General features: G+C 54.0%; 2 protein-coding genes across 2 annotated transcripts in view; one reads left to right on the plus strand and one right to left on the minus strand.

The window, feature by feature from the left end:
* Window positions 1–6,518, minus strand: part of CCDC12 (coiled-coil domain containing 12) — a 53,503-nt gene extending 46,985 nt beyond the window's left edge. Inside the window, exon 1 of the mRNA XM_081072709.1 lies at window positions 6,395–6,518. Within this exon, the coding sequence (XP_080928835.1) occupies window positions 6,395–6,490 (96 nt within the window). The 5' untranslated portion in view covers window positions 6,491–6,518. The remainder of the gene's footprint in view (window positions 1–6,394) is intronic.
* Window positions 6,519–8,662: 2,144 nt separating this feature from the next.
* The window catches only part of NBEAL2 (neurobeachin like 2), a 28,447-nt gene continuing 18,214 nt past the window's right edge, over window positions 8,663–18,895 (plus strand). The window contains exons 1-6 of the mRNA XM_081072710.1: window positions 8,663–8,930; window positions 16,484–16,572; window positions 16,646–16,774; window positions 16,871–16,952; window positions 17,039–17,163; window positions 17,307–17,389. Of these exons, the coding sequence (XP_080928836.1) occupies window positions 8,880–8,930; window positions 16,484–16,572; window positions 16,646–16,774; window positions 16,871–16,952; window positions 17,039–17,163; window positions 17,307–17,389 (559 nt within the window). The 5' untranslated portion in view covers window positions 8,663–8,879. The remainder of the gene's footprint in view (window positions 8,931–16,483; window positions 16,573–16,645; window positions 16,775–16,870; window positions 16,953–17,038; window positions 17,164–17,306; window positions 17,390–18,895) is intronic.

Genomic DNA, 18,895 nt, shown 5'->3' on the forward strand with positions numbered 1-18,895 from the left:
AATGGTTAAATGGCATGTTTTACGTTATATATATTTTACCATAATAAAAACAAATACAATAAAAGGAACTGTGGCAACTAAGGCTCCATCCATCCTCACCAGTGGCACGGAGGGCCAGAACTGGGGAGCAGGGGGTTCAGGCCCCTATGAGGGGGCAGCTTAGACGTGGGGCCAAAACTTTTTCCACTACTTTTTTTTGAGCAGGTAATTTGTAAAACCTAAAAGGTATCAGAAAATATACAGTGAAGTTTCTCAACCTTCACGTGCTTCTGGGCAACCAGTCCAGGTCATAGAGAGTCACCACCTGTTCTCACGGGTCCTCCGGCCCCTAACACTCACCTGGGATACCTCCTAGTGATGTCACCTTGGGCAAACCACCACGTTTATAGGTCTGTGATGCCACCTATAAATTAACCCTCCTTCCTTCTCGGGGTTGTCATCAAGACCAGATAAGATAAGCCAGGCAGCTGGTATCCTTACCATGTTAAATCTCAAAACGCTGTTGTCTTTAATAAAGAAAATTAATTAAAGCATTAGGACTACAGAGAAAAGCAGGAGTACTATGTACTCCCCAACTCTTTCCTTCTTTCCTTTCCTGCCTAGCAGCATCTCCATCTAACACTAGACGTACGTGCTTGACTACGTCTCTCTAGCCAAACGGAAGCTTCTCGGGGCAGAAACTTCTGCTTTGTTCACTCACCGCTGGGCCTCCAGTGCCGGAATGACTGGGGCTCAGTATACATCTGTGGAAGAAATGAATTACCGGCTCCAATAACCCATTTTGAACCAAGACAAAACACTTTATCACCTGCCACTGATCCGCCGTTGACACCACAGCCTGACAACTGAAGAGTTAACAACAAATTCTAACTCCCCCTTTCTAAGCAGAAACAAGACCAGACAAAGTGGAAAAATTAGGAGCTCCTGGAAAGAAAAGCATTCCAGGAAAGGTAAAAGCTTCCAATGGAGTCAAGAATGGAGCTTCACAATAACTCTCGTTAATTGAAAAGAACACAAGGAAACTCTATAGGCCAATGAGCTCTCCATTCCAAGAGAGAAGCCAAGCGACTTCTGAATGCACATTTTTCAAAAATGAGTTCACAGCCAAGAGCTTTCTGAAGCCAGAACTATGAAGATTAACCCCAATTAAAGTAGCAATCAGTATGCCAACAACTGGATAACCTAGAAGAAATGGAAAAGTTCCTGGAAACACAATGTACCTAAACAGACTCACGAAGAAATAAAAATTGGAACAGACCTATAATTAATAATGAGACTCAATAAGTTATCAAAAACCTCCAACAAAGAAAAGCCCAGGGCTAAATGGCTTCACTGGTGAATTCTACCAAACATTTAAGAAATAATTAACACCGGGGCGGCCCGGTGGCTCAGGCGGTTGGAGCTCCATGCTCCTAACTCCTAAGGCTGCCGGTTTGATTCCCACATGGGCCAGTGGGCTCTCAACCACAAGGTTGCCAGTTCAATTCCTCAAGTCCCGTAAGGGATGGTGGGTTGTGCCCCCTGCGACTAAGATTGAACACGGCATTTTGAGGTGAGCTGCCACTGAGCTCCCGGATGGCTCAGTTGATTGGAGCGCTTCCTCTCTACCACAAGGTTGCCGGTTCGACTCCCACAAAGGTTGGTGGGCTGCGCCCCCTGCAACTAGCAACAGCAACTGGACCTGGAACTGAGCTGCGCCCTCCACAACTAAGACTGAAAGGACAACAACTTGACTTGGAAAAAAGGCCTGGAAGTACACACTGTTCCCCAATAAAGTCCTGTTCCCCTTCCCCAATAAAATCTTTAAAAAAAAAAAAAAAGAAAAATGAAGCTTACTATCTAAATAGGCCAGTCTCTTTAAAAAAAAAAAAGAAAAAGAAATAATTAACACCAATCCTTCTCAAAATCTTCCAAAAAATTAAATAGGAGGGAATACTTCCTACCTTATTTCATAAGGTCAGCATTGCCCTGATCCCAAAGCCAAAACACTACAAGAAAACTACAGACCTATATACCTCATGAACACTGATGCAAAAATTCTCAATAACATACTTGCAAACTAAATTCAGCAGCATATTAAAAGGTTTATACAGGGGTGGCAGGTTAGTTCAGTTGGTTAGAGCGTGGTGCTGATAACACCAAGATTGCGGGTTCGATCCCCACATGGGCCACTGAGCCCTCCTTAAAAAAAAAAAGAAAAGTCTATACACCATCATCGAGTGGAATTTATTCCTGGAATACAAGGATGGTCCAACACACAACAATCAATATAATACAATAGAAAGGGGGTGGAACCACACGATCACCTCAATTGACAGAGAAAAAGCATTTGACAAAATTCAACTCCCTTTCATGATAAAAACACTCAACAAACTATAAATAGAAAGAAATTTTGTCAACATGATAAAGGCCATATTTGAAAAACCCACAGTGAACATCACTCTCAATGGTAAAAGAATGAAAGCTTTTCCTGTACCATCAGGAACGAGGATGTCTGTTTTCACCCCTTCTATTCAACATGTTACTGAAAATTCTAACCAGAGCAATTAGGCAAGAAAAAGAAACAAAAGGCAACCAAATTGGAATAGAGGAAGTAACATTATCTCTGTTCACAGATGACATGATTTTTCAGAAAACCCCAGAGTCCACAAAAATTGTTAGAACTAATAAATTCAGCAAAGTTCCAAGATACAAAAGCCATAGAAAAAAATCAGTTGCATTTTTACACACTAACAATTAACAAACTGAAAAGGAAATTAAGAAAACAATCCCATTTACAACAGCACACCAAAAGCATAAAATACTTAGGAAGAAATTTAACCAAGGAGGCTAAAGATTTGTACAATAAAAACTAGAGAAAATAGCTGAAAGAAACTGGAGACTTAAGTAAATGGGAAAACATCCCATGCTCATGGGCTGGAAGACTCACATATTGTTAGGATGGCAATACCACCCAAAATTATCTACAAATTCAATGCAAGCCTATCAAAATCTCAACGGTGTTTTTTGCACAAATAGGTAATCCATCCCAAAATTCATATGGCATCTCAAGGGATCCTGAACAGCCAGAACAATCTTGAAAGAGAACTAAGTTGTAGGACTCACTTCCTGATCAAAATTTACTACAAAGCTACAATAACCAAAACAATGTAGTACTGGCATAAGGGCAGACATATAGACAAATGGAACAGAATAGAGAGCCCAGAAATAAACCCTCACATGTGGTCAAATGATTTCAGCAAGGGTGCCAAAACCATTTAATAGGAAAAGTAGTCTTTTCAACATACGGTACTGGAAAAGCTGGATATTCACATGCAAGAGAACACATTAACATAACATATACAAGAATTGAATCAGAATGCATCAAAGACCTAACGTAAGACTTAAAATTATAAAACTTAGAAAAAAACATAGGGGAAAAGCTTCACGATCTTGGATTTGATAATAGTTCATTAGGTATGACATCAAAATCCGGATCAAAAGAAAAATAAATTGAATTTCATCAAAATTAAAAACTTTCTGCATCAAAGCACATTATCAAGAAAGTGAAAAAACAACCTTGGGAATGGGAAAAATATTTGCAAATCACATCTGATAAGGGGTTAACATCCAGAATATACTAAGAACTACTACAACTCAACAACAACAAAATCCAATCCAAAAAATGGGCAAAGGAACTGAATAGACATTTCTCCAAAGGTACACAATGGCCATAGGTGCACGAGACAATGCTTAACATCACTATTCGTCAGGGAAATGCAAATCAAAACCACAATGTGATACCATTTCACACCCATTAGGATGGCTATAATCAATAAAACAGAAAATAACAAGTGTTGATAAGGATGTGGAAAAACTGGAATTCTTGTGCCCTGCTGCTCGGAAAAGATGCAGCTGCTATGGAAAACACTATGGAGGTTCCTTAAAAAGCTAAACATAGAATTACTATGTAATCCCCAAATTCCACTTCTGAGTATATACCCAAAAGAATTAAAAATAGGGACTGAAACAGATATTGATATATTTATTACTCACAACAGCCCAAAGCTAGAAACAACCCAAGATGAATGGATAAACAAAATGTCGTATACTGTTTGTTGACCCTCGAACATGGGTTTGAACTGTGCAGGTCCACTTATGTGTGGATTTTTTTTCAATAGAGTCTGCCCTTGGTATCCTGGACTTCGCACCCGCGATTCAACCAACAGTATTTTCGGATCAAAAACAGTATTTTTTATCCGTGGTTAAAAATCCATGGTTAAGAACCCATGCACAAAAAGGAGTGGCTTAAGATGTACAGATTTTTGACTGGGGGGAGTGGGTTAGGGGCCCTAACTGACGTTGTCCAAGGGTCAACTGTTTATACAATGGAATACTATTCAGCATTAAAAAGGAATTAAATTTTGGCACATGCTACAACATGGATGAACCTTGAAGACATTATGCTGAGTGAAATAAGCAAGAAAGAGAGGGACAAATACTATTGGATTCTACTTATGTATGATACCTAAATTAGTCAAATTCATAGATACAGAAAGTAGAATGGTGTTTGCCAGACGCTGGGTAAGAGGGGGAATTGGGAGTTAGTGTTTAATGAGGACGGTTTCCATTTGGGATGATGAAAAAATTCTGGAAACAGAGTGGTTGTTACCTAACATTGTGAATGCACTTAATGCCATTGAACTGTACATTTTAAATGGCCGATTTTATGTGATGTATGTTCTACCACAATAAAAAAAACAAAAAGTTTAAAAAAATCAAAAAACGATCAGGCCTTATTTTTAACCCACTGCGAGACTCCCCCTTTACAGGTCAGTTCTCCTGATGGCCTGGGGCTTCCTTCCTAGGCCACCGGCCACACAGCTGCAACATTGTCCTTTGTATTCTGATCTCAAACCCAGTCCCAGTAATCTGGGCTTTAAACCCAAGCCAGCAGGGCAGGTTAACTAGCCACTGTTGAACGGCTGAGGCTAGGGCTTCCCCAGGCCAGGCGGTTTGCCGGGACAAGTCGCCAACAAAAGCGGAAGCCAATCTGGCTAGCTTTATCTCTCTATTACTTCTCCTTTCGCTTTCTCACAGGATACCAGCCAGCCGTGCAGAAAGGTAAAGGCCAGCCTGACCCGCCTGATTTTTCAAACTTGGTCAAAGTTGGAAAGTGGAGTCCGTGTTTCCCCCCATCCCTCGCAGGCCTAGATATTTAACATCTGTTGTATTTTGTAGAGTTGAGGGCAGAATTTTTGCCCACCCAACAGCAACAGAACCAACTTCCACCCTCTGCAGTCTCTAGGACCTTTGCATACAGGTTATCTTGTTAGACCTCAAAATAATCCAGTGAGAATGAATGTGCAGGGGTTGTTAACACTGACATGAAAAACAGGGGCTCAAGGAGATGAGGCGCTTTCTTTGTTCCAACTCCCACAGCCCCAAGTGACAGGGCCAGAGCTGGCACGTAGGTAGTGAACTTCAGTTAGTTTTTCTCAATTACTTCGGAAAGATGAATAAAGCAGATAGAAATGGAATCAGACCATTCGGTGTCAAGCAAGAACAAGGGAAAAAAAAAAAACTTCCAAGTATGGCAACTGCCATGTTTCCCCGAAAATAAGACCTGGCCGGACAATCAGCTCTAATGCGTCTTTTGGAGCAAAAATTAACATAAGACCCGGTCTTATATTGTTTGATAACACTCGGTCTTATAGTAAAATAAGACCAGGTCTTACATTAATTTTTGCTCCCAAAGATGCATTAGAGCTGATGGTCCGGCCAGGTCTTATTTCCGGGGAAACACAGTAACAGCCTAAGAGATCCATCCCCAGAGAAACAGACCGGGAAGAAACTAAGCCCCCTCCTCTTTCCCTGAGGTCCGTCCTGACCTGGAAGTAAGCCTTTCCTTTTGGATTCTTACACTCAACGATGCCAGCAGGGCGCCCGGAGCAGTTCCGTACTGGCCCGCCCAAGGCTAGCTGCCGGGCACGGGGAGATCTGCCAGACTCATGAAATTGCACTTTCATGAAAGTGACTGGGTCATGGGGCAACGGAAGACTCAGCGCGGTCAGACGCAAACCAATCACGCCGAAACCAACGCGCATCTGAAACAGTAAGCAGTCCTGGAGACCCACGGGGGAAACACCAGGGAAGCGCCAAAGGGCCTGCGAAGGGAGGACCACTGCCCCGCGGCCCACGCGCATGCGCGAAGACCGCACCAGCGCGGGCAGAGTCCGCCGCCCGCCAGCACCGGACTTGGTGGGCGGGCGCCGATTCTTCACGCATGCTCCAGCCGCGCGCGCATGCGTGCCCTCGGCAGCTACCTTTTCCTAGTAGTCCCCTGCCCTCTTGTCCCTGTTCCGGATCCGAACGCTGGTTACCTCAGCCACGGCCCTCACCCTGCATTCCTCACCTTGCGCCCGGTTTTCTCCCGTAGGGCCTTCAGCCGTTCCTTTCGCCGCAACGCCTCTTCCTCTAGCCGGCCCACACCGGCCGCAGCAGCGGCCATGTTGCCCTTCTCTCGTCTTGCATCGCGCAGGCTCAATGAGTAGATGACTCTCACAGCCAATCCAGGGACGAGAATGGGAGAACAGGAAGTCCTGATAGCCAATCAATGCTGGGTTGCTATAGAAGGGCCCGCCCTCTCTCTGCCTTATAACTCTCCTAGCCGATAGGGGGCGGGTAAAGAAAAAGGCTCTAAGGCTTGATGCGTCCAACGCCAATCAGTGAGAAAGCATCAAGTGGAATCAGACCTGAATGAAGGAAGGTAGAGCGCATAGATCGCTCTGTTTTTTGCTTAAGCGCTAACCACCGCTCTCACTCCATGCCGGTCACGTGGAATGTGCTGACCCAAATTTTGTCCATTTGTTCTGATTCTTCAAGGCTCGAATGCCTTCAAGAAGTCACCTCTGATTCGTCACTTCAACCCTGGCCTAACAACATCTACCTCTCCCTTCGTGTTCACTATCAGCGGCTCCCTGGATGTACGTGGGACCCTAGGCCCTTTGCCCGCTCTCGACCAGACAAAGCCTGTGCATTGCAAGGTTTGAATAGACGGCATTTCCCTTCAAGTTCATGGATGATCCCCTCCTGCCTCCAATCCCCCTGGAATGGCAAAGTACCCAGGGTCAGACCACCTAACCTGGAGAAGAGCAAACCCCAACCTGGGCCCAGTGGACCCCAAGGAATGCCCTGAGCTTTGTTCCTGAGAACTAAGCTGAGAGTTGGTTTGGCCTCGACTGTGCCAGATGGGCACCAGGTGCCCTGCTCCGCAGCAGATGCTGCCAGAGTCTTCTTTCCTGCATTAATCAGCATGCCCTGACAAATGAGAGACCCCTTCGGCTGAAGTCAAAATCTTCTGACAGCATGTCGGGGTCCCTAAAGCCACATTCCCTCTCACCTGGGGAGATGAGGGCCCCTTTGCCACAGGCCCCCATCCTGCTCCCCTGAAACGACCTTCTTGACCTCACTAACCTGGGCCTTTTGGTGCCTTCTCCCCGCATCAGGTTGGGTGCCCCCCCAGAGCCTGGTATGCCAGTGGTACCTGGTATGCAGGTAGCAAGTGCTCAGGAAATGTCAGCTCAGTGGTAGGATGGATGAGGCAGGAGAAAAGGCCAGAATGGAGAGGCTGCCCAGGAACCCAGGAGAACCGGAACAGGATGGGAACGGGGACAGTCTATCTTCTCTTCGTCACCCAAGGTCTAGAGGGCTCCAGACTGGTCAATTCCTACATCTGATGGTACCTCTCTGGGCCCCACAAACTTCCCCCAGTCCCAACAAAGGGCCTGACCCCTGCCCAACACCAGGGGGCCCCTCACCTCCCAGGCCATCTGGAAGAGGGTGGTTGAGGGGGACCGAGAGAAGGGGGCCCAGGGGTGATGGTGGCAGTGATCCAGCAAAGAGTCAGTCAGGTCTCCGTCCCTGTCCATGCTCTCCCTGGCTGCCCAGGTAGTCCTCATTTGGACCGTCTGGGCCTTAGTTTCTCCTTCTGTAAAACAGGCATAAGGTATCCTGTGGCCTCTAACCTCTTGAAGTTAAAGAAAACATAACAAAATATGTGAAGCATGTTTTGGACCAGAGGTGGAGGGTGCCTTTACCAGAGCATCTAGGAAGGCTTCCTGGGGGAGGGGACCGGTGAGGATTGCCTAAATATCCCAGGGATCTGCACGACAGATGGAGGGCAATGCTCCCCGCGAGGTAGTTAAGGCTTGTTCTGCTGCTCTCTGATCTCCTGCTCCACAAACAGTAGGTCTCCCCCTAAAGCGCTTAGACCAGCACCTGGCACGTGGTAAGCTCTACAAGTGGTTGTCATGGTTATTGTTATCTTTACTTGAAGGACCGTGTGGACATCGGCCGTGGCCCGCGGCCCGCGGCCCGCATCTCCTTCCCCCCGACCCGCGAGCCTGTCCCCTGCACGAATGGTGCCAATTCCAGCCAGGCGGGCGGCACCCCGAGCGGATCGAGGCGCAGGGTAAGTCTGGAATCCCTGACACCACACTCGTCCGGGAGGCTCAGATTGGCCGTTCCGAAGGCACTAGTCGGGGCGAGAACTGCGGAGGGCGGGGCTGCGGGGCTGCCTCCCGGGCCGCCCTGACCTCAGGCTCCTCCTCCCGCAGGGCTCCCCGCCCTTTGCTCGGTCCCAGGAGAGGAGGGGCGACGGTGGCGGCGGCGAAGTGCAGGAAGCCGGGCGGCGGCCGGCCGGGAGGAGGAGGAGCGTGCAGACTTAGGTGGCTCAGCGCAGCGGGGGCCAGTACTACTTACCCCAGTAGTACCGCGCCGCTCCGCCCCGGAGTGACGCCCTCCGCCCATGGGCCTGGCCGAGGGCGACCGGCGGGCGGCGCGGAGGAGGCGGCAGCGGCGGCAGGTGGCGCGCAGCAGGGCCGGAGCCGGGCCGGGCCATGGCCGCCTCGGAGCGGCTCTACGAGTTGTGGCTGCTCTACTACGCGCAGGTGAGGCCGCCCCGCCCCGCAGTGCCCCCAGCTCCACGCGCCCCGCGCCTGCTGCACCTGCGCCCCGCGCCACCGGGGACGCGTAGGTGCGCGCGCGCTTAGTGTGCTCGGGCTCCGCGCACGTGTGCGCCCCCAGCCCGCCGTTGCCTCTGGCACTTATACCGGGGGGTAGGGTGGGGGGAGGACGATCCTCGCGGTCGCGCACTTCACGGGAAAATCTTGGGTGGGGACCGCGCAACCTGATTCGTATTGGAGAGGGGCTTGGACCAAGACGGCCGGCACTTCTCTTTTACAGATGGGGAAACTGAGCCCCTGTACCACCATGAGAGACTGGTCGGGTCGGGAGAGGCAGGGAGACTTAGTTTGTATTTGGGCTTCCCCTCCTGTGGGCGCGGCCCGTTGGGTGGTCTGGCCAGCGGGTCTGAGTGGGTTGAGGATATATAGGGAGCTTCCCTACTACGTCCTACTTAAGTCAGCTCAGATACAGTCCCCCGCCCCTTCCCCAGAGAACCTGCAGTTTTGAGCTCCTCCCTGACCCCAGGCGGCCCCACCCCACTCCTGGAGGCTGGGCGGGGGTCCAGTCATCAGAACAGATTTGCCTTGGATGCAGAGCGTGGGTGTCGGAGGGTGCGCTAGGAGGGATGTTTGAAAGAGGTGGAGGCCCTTTTCTCCTGAGCGCTCAGAGACCACCTCAGGTGGCCTCAGAAGGTGAAGGGAAGGACTGACCCAGGTGTCCTGCCAGAGCTGAGAACCAAGTGTCCCCCAAACTCTGTCTCACACACACACAGCCCACTTTCCTCCTGCATCCACAGCAGAAAGGAACCTCAGGTAACTCTCCCTCCCCTTCACCCAGCACCAGCCTCCCTCCCTGCACCTGCCTGGCATCGTGCTCCTGGCTCAGGTGTGCCCTGGGCACAATGGACTATTGTGTCCCTCTGATCTCATCACCGGGGGGAAGTACATGCTCAGATCAGCTGGCCCTCTGTGAAGAGGCTGGCCGACTGTCTCCCAGGACTGCAGTCCGGGTCTGGGGCCCCAGGGACCTGGAATCCAGGCCATAAGAGCCACAGCTTCTTGCGTCCACTGGGTGCGAGGTCCAGGTCACTGGCAGGAGGCAGTGCGTAGAGTCCTTATTTGCAGTGACCCGGGGCAAGCTAGTTACATCTCTGGGCTTCCCTATCTGTAAGTTTGGCACAGCCCTCTGCCTCAGAGGTGGCCTGGGCTCAGACGTGCAGAGGGCTCGCAAGAATGGCTGGTCCAGGCCTCTTGCTTCCCTGGCCCCATGGGGTCTTCTCACCACAGCCCCTACCTCCATCTCCAAGGGTTGGTCTTTGTGAAGGAGCAGATTTGGAAGGAAAGCTGCCTCTGGCTCTCATGCCTCTGATTGCCCCTGTGCCTTTGGGCAGGTTCTTGGTCCTCAGTTTCTTCACCTGGTCACAGGTGAAGGGGCCTTGAACCAGGTGATGGGTCTGCGGGATGTTACTGGTAGGTCTGCAGGCTGGATGGCATGCTGCTGGGGGAGGGTGTCCGGTAGTCTCCCAGGACCGTACCTCCAGCATGTTTGCCTCCCGCTACCCCTTCTAAATGAGCTCTGCAAATGGTCAGCCCCCCATCTCCTCAGAAGGTGTTTAGCACTCATCCGTGCTGAGTCCCCTCTCCCTCCCCACCCTTGGCTCCTCACCTTGCAGGACAGGTACGGGGCACAGGTTGGTTGGCCGGTTGTAGCCTTGGCTGCCTGGACAGGCAGTGGGCAGCCCGGGGCCTGGCAAACAAATCCAGGATGTGAGTGTGAACCAGGAGTCAGGCGGGGCGGGCTGCTGGGGAGAGGAAGCTCTGCATCACCTTCCTGCCTGCGTGGTGCTGCTCTCCTCCCGGAACACTGTCCCCACCCCAGTGCTGGCTCCTGGGGAGCGGTGGCTGTTCCACTCAGAGCCCTGCTAGGGACCCGTTGTGTGTATGCTTGGGGGTGGGGATGAGATAAGGTAAGGGTTGGACTGATAAAGGATATAAGAGACCCCAGAGTTGGCCAGCTACTCAGCCTGAAGGTTCCCCAACACCTGTGCCTCTCCCTCAGCAGTGAGAGCTGACATCAGGTGGCAAACCTGTTTCCCCAGTTGTGGGTCTTGGCCTGCCCTGGGGAACAACCCCTTTTCTGCCCTTCCTTTCCGCTACAGACCCCAGGTTCAGACCTACCCACCTCCTACCTCTGTGTGCCCTGCTCAACTGGGAGCCATGAGTGGGGGAGGGGCTGTGGGTGGCTACTGAACGATGGGAGGGCCACAGTGCCCTTGGTCATCATTCAGCCTGAGTCCCTTAGGGCCCTAGTGGGGAAACCAAGGCAGGGTTGTACCAAGGTCATTTGAACACTGACCGTGCTTGCTACCCTGTGGCTCTCCAGCACCTCACGCTTAGTAGGTGCTCCCTGCGTCCAGCTAAATGGCTGGACAGAAGAGAGAGCCACAGCAGAGACCAATCAGGGAAGTCATGCCAGAGGAGGCTGAATTTGGGCCTTGAGGGCTGAGGGGACAGGAACAGAAGGAACAAGAAGGTGACAGTGGGAAATTCGAGAGGCAAGTTGTCAGGAGTGAGGGAGAGGCCTAGGGACTGGTGGGGGCATATCCAGAGGACTCAACCCACCAGGCTTTCTCCAGGGAGCATAGGAAGGGGGCGAGAGGATAAGGGGACTGGAAACCACACCCAAAAAGCTGGTAGTTGGGCGGCATGTAAAGGTGATGCAAAGTAACATGCAAATGAGTGGCCCCTTTTCCTATGGAACAGTGGTGTCCCTCAAAAGCCCCCCAGTGAAAGGGAACACTAGGGGGCACAAGAGTTGACAGGCACTCAAGGTCGCAAAGGTCAGGACAGGACAAACATTCAGGTTATAGGTGGGGAGTCCAGGTTGAACTCTCCAATTTTGCTGTTGAGGACTCGGTTCCAGGGAGCTCAGGTCAAAGCTGGAGTTGACCTTGCTCTGCCTCCCCGTCCCTGGTCACTCACCCTTGACATGAGTTCTGTCCATTGGCCTCATGGGAATGTTGTCAGGCCCTCTGCTCCTTCTGGGACCTTAGCTGGGTCATAGTCCTTCCTTTGCCTCAGTTTCTCTTATTGGAATGGGAGAAAGGAAGGTGGAATAGCCTCCGTGGTGCTTGGGCCCCTCCAGACCTCATAGGGCAACCAGGGATTTCTCCTCCCTGCCTTCATTATCAGGGCAACTGAAGAGGACGGGACTGAGTGTATGGGGAGTAGTACAGAGCCCAGGGTTGGGGGAAAGGCTGGTAATTCCTGGAGTTGTTATGGCAGCTGGGGAGCTGATGTGGAATTGTGGGGTCCCCATGGAGATAAGGTCTTTTACTATGGGGACCCTGGAAGGAAATTTTTGGTTTCCATAGTGATAGGACAAGGGGAAGGTTAAGCCCTGGGAGGTGTTATGGACACCAGAAGGTCCACCCCTTTGAAAACCGCCCCCTCACGTAAGGGGGAGAGACTGGGCCAGCCCCTGGGCACTTGGACCACTCTCCTCAGTGGTCCTTGCCGCTGGCAAAGTCCCTGTCCTCCTGCTTCATTCCCTGGCCGAGGTCCTCCAAGTCTGACCGCCAGTCCTGATGTAGCCAGAAGCCAACCTTGGCTTCACATAGCCGTCCTCCTCCTGATGCTGAGTGGGGAGACCCCCGTGCTTGAAAGAGGTGATCCTTATCAGTCCCCACCCTGTCCCATACCTGCTTGCCTCTTCCAGGTGATGGGCTGCTCGTGACCGCCCTGCAGCTCTGACCGGGAGGAGTCTGATCTTCTCTCCTTACCCTGCTCTTAGCTCTATCCTGGGGTGCACCAAGACACCCCATTCCACCTGCCTGGGACAGCCAGCGGGAGAGTGGCCCGAGACCTTGGCTCTGCCAGTGAGCCGAGGTCTGCCACTCATCTGTCACTCACGGCTGGAATGCCAGGGGCTTGGGGATGCAGAGCTCCCACGGACCTTACCATACGCTGGTGGGTGTGTCGGGTTGGCAAAGGTGCTGGCTCTGCTGCTGAGCACTTCGGCAGAGGAAACATAGAAAGCAAAGCACAGGCAGGCCTGTGGGGCTGCGACAGTGAGGAATAAAGATCCTTGGGCCGGGGCATCCAGTGAGCATGGGTGCCGAGGCTAGAGGTGACGAGGATCTTACTTGTGGGGCTTCAGATGTGGGGGGAGGCTGTGGACTTGCCCTAAAGCTTGTGGTGGTGGGTAACCAGCGTGGACACGCTGGTGGTCACGGGTGTGTACTGGAGGTACCAGGTTCCAGCTGCTATTTACAGAATTTCTGTGTATCGCCCCCTTGTAAACCCCAAGTGACGTGGTGATAGTTTGGGCATGAAGGATTTGAGGCAAGGCCCGGGCCCGGAGTGCAGACTCAGGCCAGGCCAGGGCTGATGGCAAACTTGGGTTAGGGCAAGCAGGTTTAGGGGCAGCACCGTGTCAGGCAGCTCAGTGGTCCCCGTCCCCTGGTAGACAGCCCCACCCACCCACCATCCACGCCACAGCTGCCTGCCTTCAGCCCTCCCTCCGAGGTTACCTCAGAGTTCTGGGGAAGTGGCAGTACCATGCCCACCCAGGAACTGTTTGGGCCTAACCAGCCCTTGGGAGACCCCAACCCCCAGCACTGAGCGTCCTCGGGGCTGGCCGGGCACAGATTGGAGTCTTTAGAAGGGTAACTATGAGACCCCTTTCTCCCTGGCCCCAGGGCTCTGGGGAGGAATGTGTCTGCTCCTGACCTGCCTTCATGGGAGGGGTGTGGTGGGGACCCTGGCCCAGTCAGGTCGGGGTGGGGGCTGGGGTCAGGTCAGAGCTGCAAAAGGAGGGAGGAGCCAGCCTAGGCAGAACCTCTGAGGAATGTGGGAGCCCAAGCACCACAGCCACCTCTTCCCTGCCGGGGACCCCTCCACATGCAGCACTGCCACCAAGCACAAGGCCCCCTCCCCTGCCCTGCCCTGCCTCCTGTCCTGGCCCCTGCAGGGGCGCTCGTAACCCGAGTGCTGCAGCCTCAAGCCACAGGGCCCAGGGCAGAGCCATGTGGAGGCCGCCCTGGGAGGAAAGGTGAGATTCTTGGGGGCAGGACAGGCAGCTACCCTCACCCTTGCCTAGTACTGTGCGTTAGAGACCCCTCAGGCCCCCTCCACAGCCCACGGGTGCTGCCTTAATGGTCTCAGCCCTGAACCCCATCTGGACCTGCTGAAAGTTTGTAGGACTGGACAGGCCAAGGGCATGGGTCTAGGGACAGAAAGCGGGAGTGTGCAGCGTTTGACCCTCCTGGGTCTGGGAGGGCCTATTCAGGGGATGGTCACAGGGAGGGTGTGAGGTCCCTTCTTCAGTACCAAAAGCCCAGGTCACAGACAGCCGTGGGACAGGAGGCTGGCAACCACAGACAAGGGGCAGAGGCTGAACAAGCGGGCCTGGTTGGACTAAGGGTCTGGAATGCGAGGCTCAGCAGCTGAGCCTTTATCCTCTGGGCGGGGTGGGGAACATGGTCAAATTTGGGCTTTTAGGACCCACATTTTGGGTGAGAGATGACTGGGCGTGGTTTGAGGGTAGACGAGGGGAGGATGGTGTTGGGACACTTTTGAAGGTTTGTAGGCCTGCCAGGGCCTACAGGGATCTGTGGGGTCCCTAAAGCTGGGGTCGGGTCATATGGTCATCTTGAGCCAGCTGTCTAGCAACCATGAGTGACCCTGGCCTAGAACAAAGTTCTGGCTTTCAGCATCTTCAAAGGTGCAGCCGAAGCTGTGGTCGTGGGTGCGGCATCCCCTCTGGGACCCCCTGGCCCCCCAGTTCCCCAACCTGCAATGGGAAGAGTTCAGAAGAAATGGGCTAAGAGCCCTGGCCTGCTCTGGTATTTCAGGGTTGGGCATTTTGGTGTCCTCACTACAGAGGGTAGCGAGGTCACCAAAGGTAACTGACTGACGAAGAGTCACGGTGGTGGGGCCCCACATCTGTGACAGAATGCACGTGGAAGGCGCCCAACCACATAGCAGAGGGCTGCTCTGCCTAGCTTTCTTAGGGGCCTGGCTCATTTTGCGGGGGTCAGGCCCCCTTCCCTGGGGCTTACTCAGTCCTGACCCTGTGGTCTGGGGTTCACTGATGGTGAAAATTAGCTATCCATCCAAAGGCAGTTCTGGAAGTTCTTGAGCTGAGGTCTGTGGGACCTGGGGAGAAGCCTCAGATTACTGGGTGTTCTATGGTGTGTCCCTTGCCCATTTGTCCTTCTCCAATGTAGTCCTCAGCCTACCCCTCTGCTCCTGGGAAAGACAGTGACATTCTGGGCTCAACTGGTTGGTGTGGAGCTCCAGGTGGGGCCAGCAAGGAGGGAGAGAGGGGCAGCTCAGGCCGGGGCCAGGACCCACTTGTGGCCTGAGGGGCTTAGAGTTTAGGGCAGATTAGAGCGAGGCTAAGATTCACTCAGCTGTGTCTCTGAGCGAGGAGACCAGCAGGGTCAGGGAGGGTGGACAAGACACGGGAGGGGGGTGGGGCAAACGCATGGAGGAGTCCTCTACATCGTCCCCTGGGACCCATGTCAGGGAGCTGTGGGTGCCGTAGGGATCATCAGGGATCAGAACCTTTGCCTAGATAGGCCTGCCCTGACTCCACACCCCATCCCATGCCTGTAAAACTAGTCTCACGTCCACATTCCCCCAACCCTTCCCCAAAGGGCAGTGTGACCCCACCCCTTTGTGCTCCAGGCCCCACCCCCGCTCCTGGGCCAGGTCCCTCACAGCTTCTCTTTCTGGGCCCTGGGTGCCCCGGGCCCCCCCCACATCCCTGCGGTCTGCTGGGAGGAAGCGGCCCCCTTCCCCCACCGTGACTCTGCGCTTCCTGCCCTTGCTGGGGCCTGAGGGGACGTTTCCCCGTTCACACCAAAGTTTTCCTGGCAGCGCCCAGACTCAGGCTCTGTCCAGCCGCTGCCCCTCTTGCCCATGGAACCAGCTCTGGGGCCTGGGGTCCAGGTAACCAGTCAGGGTGGGCAGAGGTTCCCAGGGCGAGGTAAGGTATTCTACCTGTACATGCGGGGGATGTGCATGTACGTGGGTCTGCCTGGCTGATAGTGCACGGGCACCCTGTGATCTACAGTCAGGGAAAGTTTCCTGGAGGTGGTGGCTGCCGAGCTGGAAGAAGGTGGCAGGCGAGAGCCCAAGGCTTTGGATCAGGGTTGGCTGATGGGTGGAAGGCCTTGCACCCTTGTGGGTCTTAGCCACACCCAAGGCATGTACACACTTAAGCCCCTCCCCTGCCTGTGTCAGGCCTGCCTGGGTCCCCAAGGGTTAGAGAGGTGGGAGCAAGAGGCTGCAAAGCAGATGGGGGCCTGGGAAAGAGGTCAGTATGGACGGCGGTCCTCTCATGCTGACCTTCCAACTTCCTGTCCTTCCTCCCCCACCAATCCCTCACTCCCTTTCTCACTCCCACCGCTCTGCCTCCTATCTCTGTCTACCCCTTACCCACCTTCATTCACTCCACTTCTGTCTATATGCCCTTGTCCCCCACTGTCACTGTACCCGTGGTTTCTACCATTGTTCCCTTGAAACTGCAGAAGGACCTGGGTTACCTGCAGCAGTGGCTGAAAGCCTTTGTAGGTACCTTCGAGAAGAGCATCTCACTGTCTTCTCTGGAGCCCCGCAGGTGAGGCTGGAGCTACGAGGGGAGGGGAGACTGAGGGGTCCTTGGCACTCCGGTGACCCCCTCCTCCCTGCAGGCCAGAGGAAGCAGGTGCAGAGGTGCCCCTGCTACCGCTGGACGCGCTGCATGTGTTGGCCAAGCAGCTGGACGAGGGGGACGTGCAGCAAGCCCTGCTCCTGCTCAAGCTCTTCATCATCCTCTGCAGGTGAGTCCCTGTGGTCCCCCCCAGGTGGGGCAGCGTGGGACTGGGCCAGAGGGGGCGCTGGCATACTGCTGCGACCTCTCTTCATTCACTCCCCAGGAACCTGGAGAATGTGGAGGCAGGCCGGGGCCAGGTGCTGGTGCCTCGGGTGCTGGCACTGCTGACCCGGTTGGTGGCTGAGGTGACGTGGGCTCTACCTGGGGGGTGGGCAGCAGATGGTAGCCGTTGCCCAACAAACCCCCTTCCACGCTCTCCCTTTGCCGACAGCTGAAAGGACACCCACCACAGCAGGAGGGCCGGGGGCCCCACCTGGAGGACGTGGCCCTGCACGCCCTCCTTTTGTGCGAGGGCCTCTTTGACCCCTACCAGACCTGGCGGCGCCAGCTCGGCGGGTGAGAGCCCAGAGGGGGCTGGGGAGACATGGGGCTGGCTGCTGGGGGAAAGGCGGTGTGTGCAGGCTGGTGAGGGAGGATGACTGAGGAGGGTGAAGTGCCCAGCCTCACCCTGCCCCTGCCCGCCCCACCCCCACCTCCAGGGAAGTCATCAGTGCCAAGGAGAAGAGCAAATACAAGTTCCCTCCTGCCGCTTTGCCCTGTGAATTCAGCACCTTCTTCCGAGGTCAGGCCCTGCCCCTGCCCACTTGGCCCCACACCCTAAACCTGAACCCCTTCCTGCAGTTCCCCATCCCTTACACAGGACGTGACCGGCTTAGTGGTGGCTGCACGTGGGGCTGGGAGAACCCCACGAATTTGAAGGGGTTCAGGGGCAGAGAGGAAAGAAAGGGCATGGCTAGGTAGATGAGTCACTTCTTTCCTGGGCTGTAGTGAAGGCCTCTCATCAGGTGGGGGCATTGATTTCCCCTCCCCCTTCCCTCCCATCTCCAGGGTCCCCCAAGCACTTGCACCCCACTCTCATCCGGACCGTATTAAAACTCCCTGGTCCAATCCCTTTGTCCCTGTGGCCTCCACTCAGTCTCCACCCTTTGCAGACAATGTCTGTATTTCTGCTCCCTCACTCATACAGCAGCTGACCCCTAGGATGTCTCTGGTCACCTCTTCTCCCTGGGGACCTTCATCTCCTGGGTCATCTCTCTTCTCTCATTGGAGGCAGAGAAGACTTTAGGTGGGCTCGAGGTGGGATGCTGCCTGGACAGGGGCCGCTGGGCTTAGGAAGCTGGTGGCCGATTGGGATAGAAAGTATCTCGTCACTGGGGTGTGCTGTGTAGTTGCTGGCCTGGGCCTGGGACCGGGACAACAGCTCCAGGAGGGAAGATTCCCTGTGGGGAGCTCCCTGCCTCCATTCTCCCACTGCCTGAGTACTCTTCTCAAAACAAACCGGATTTCGTTCCTGCTACTCTAAATGCCCCAGGGGTAGCCTGATACCCTCAGGAACAAATCCTGCTTCTCCCCACAGCCGTCCTCCCTCCCCTCGCTCTCTGTACCCCAGCCGTGACCATGTCCTCTCATTCCTAGAATGCGACTAGGTGACCCACTTCCGGCTCTTTGCCCACTATTTCCTCTCCCTTAATAGGCCAACTGCCAACTGGGCTCCCAGACTTCACTTCAAAAGCCCTGCCCCCAGGAGGCCTCCCACCCCATCCCACCTGAATTAAGCCCGCCCTGTTCTTGCTCCCCCACCCCCACCCCGCCCATTTGACCCAGGGCTGGTCCTTTCTGCTCTCTGGGTTTCAGTCTGTGGCCTGGCATCCTGTCCATTCCACATATGAGGCTGTGAAAGCCCCTAAAAGTCCCCAGCGGGGGCACGAGTGGGGTGGGAGACATCTGTATGCTAGACATAGCAAGGTCCCTAGAGCAGGTCACTGGGGGAAGTGCCAACTGTCACAGGGCAGAGGGACCAGAAGATTTGCATCTGAGAAACTAAACCCTGGGTTGCCATGGGGAAGCGGGTGGGGGGATATGCTCACCTGGGGTCTTCATTTTGTGGACTGAGGACCTGGGGAGCTGGCTAGGCTCTCAGGGCAGGGTCATGTTCCCCTTTAAGCTCCCCAGAGAAAGGCTGTATCCCCCTCAGATCCCTAGTATACAGCCCTGACGTTTTTCCCCCCTCGGCGCAGGACCAGGTCTCCCTGAGAACGGGCCTCCCAGCTCCCACCCCCACTCCAGG

The sequence above is a fragment of the Rhinolophus hipposideros genome, assembly GCF_964194185.1.
Source record: "Rhinolophus hipposideros genome assembly, chromosome: 14".
Taxonomy (NCBI): domain Eukaryota; kingdom Metazoa; phylum Chordata; class Mammalia; order Chiroptera; family Rhinolophidae; genus Rhinolophus; species Rhinolophus hipposideros.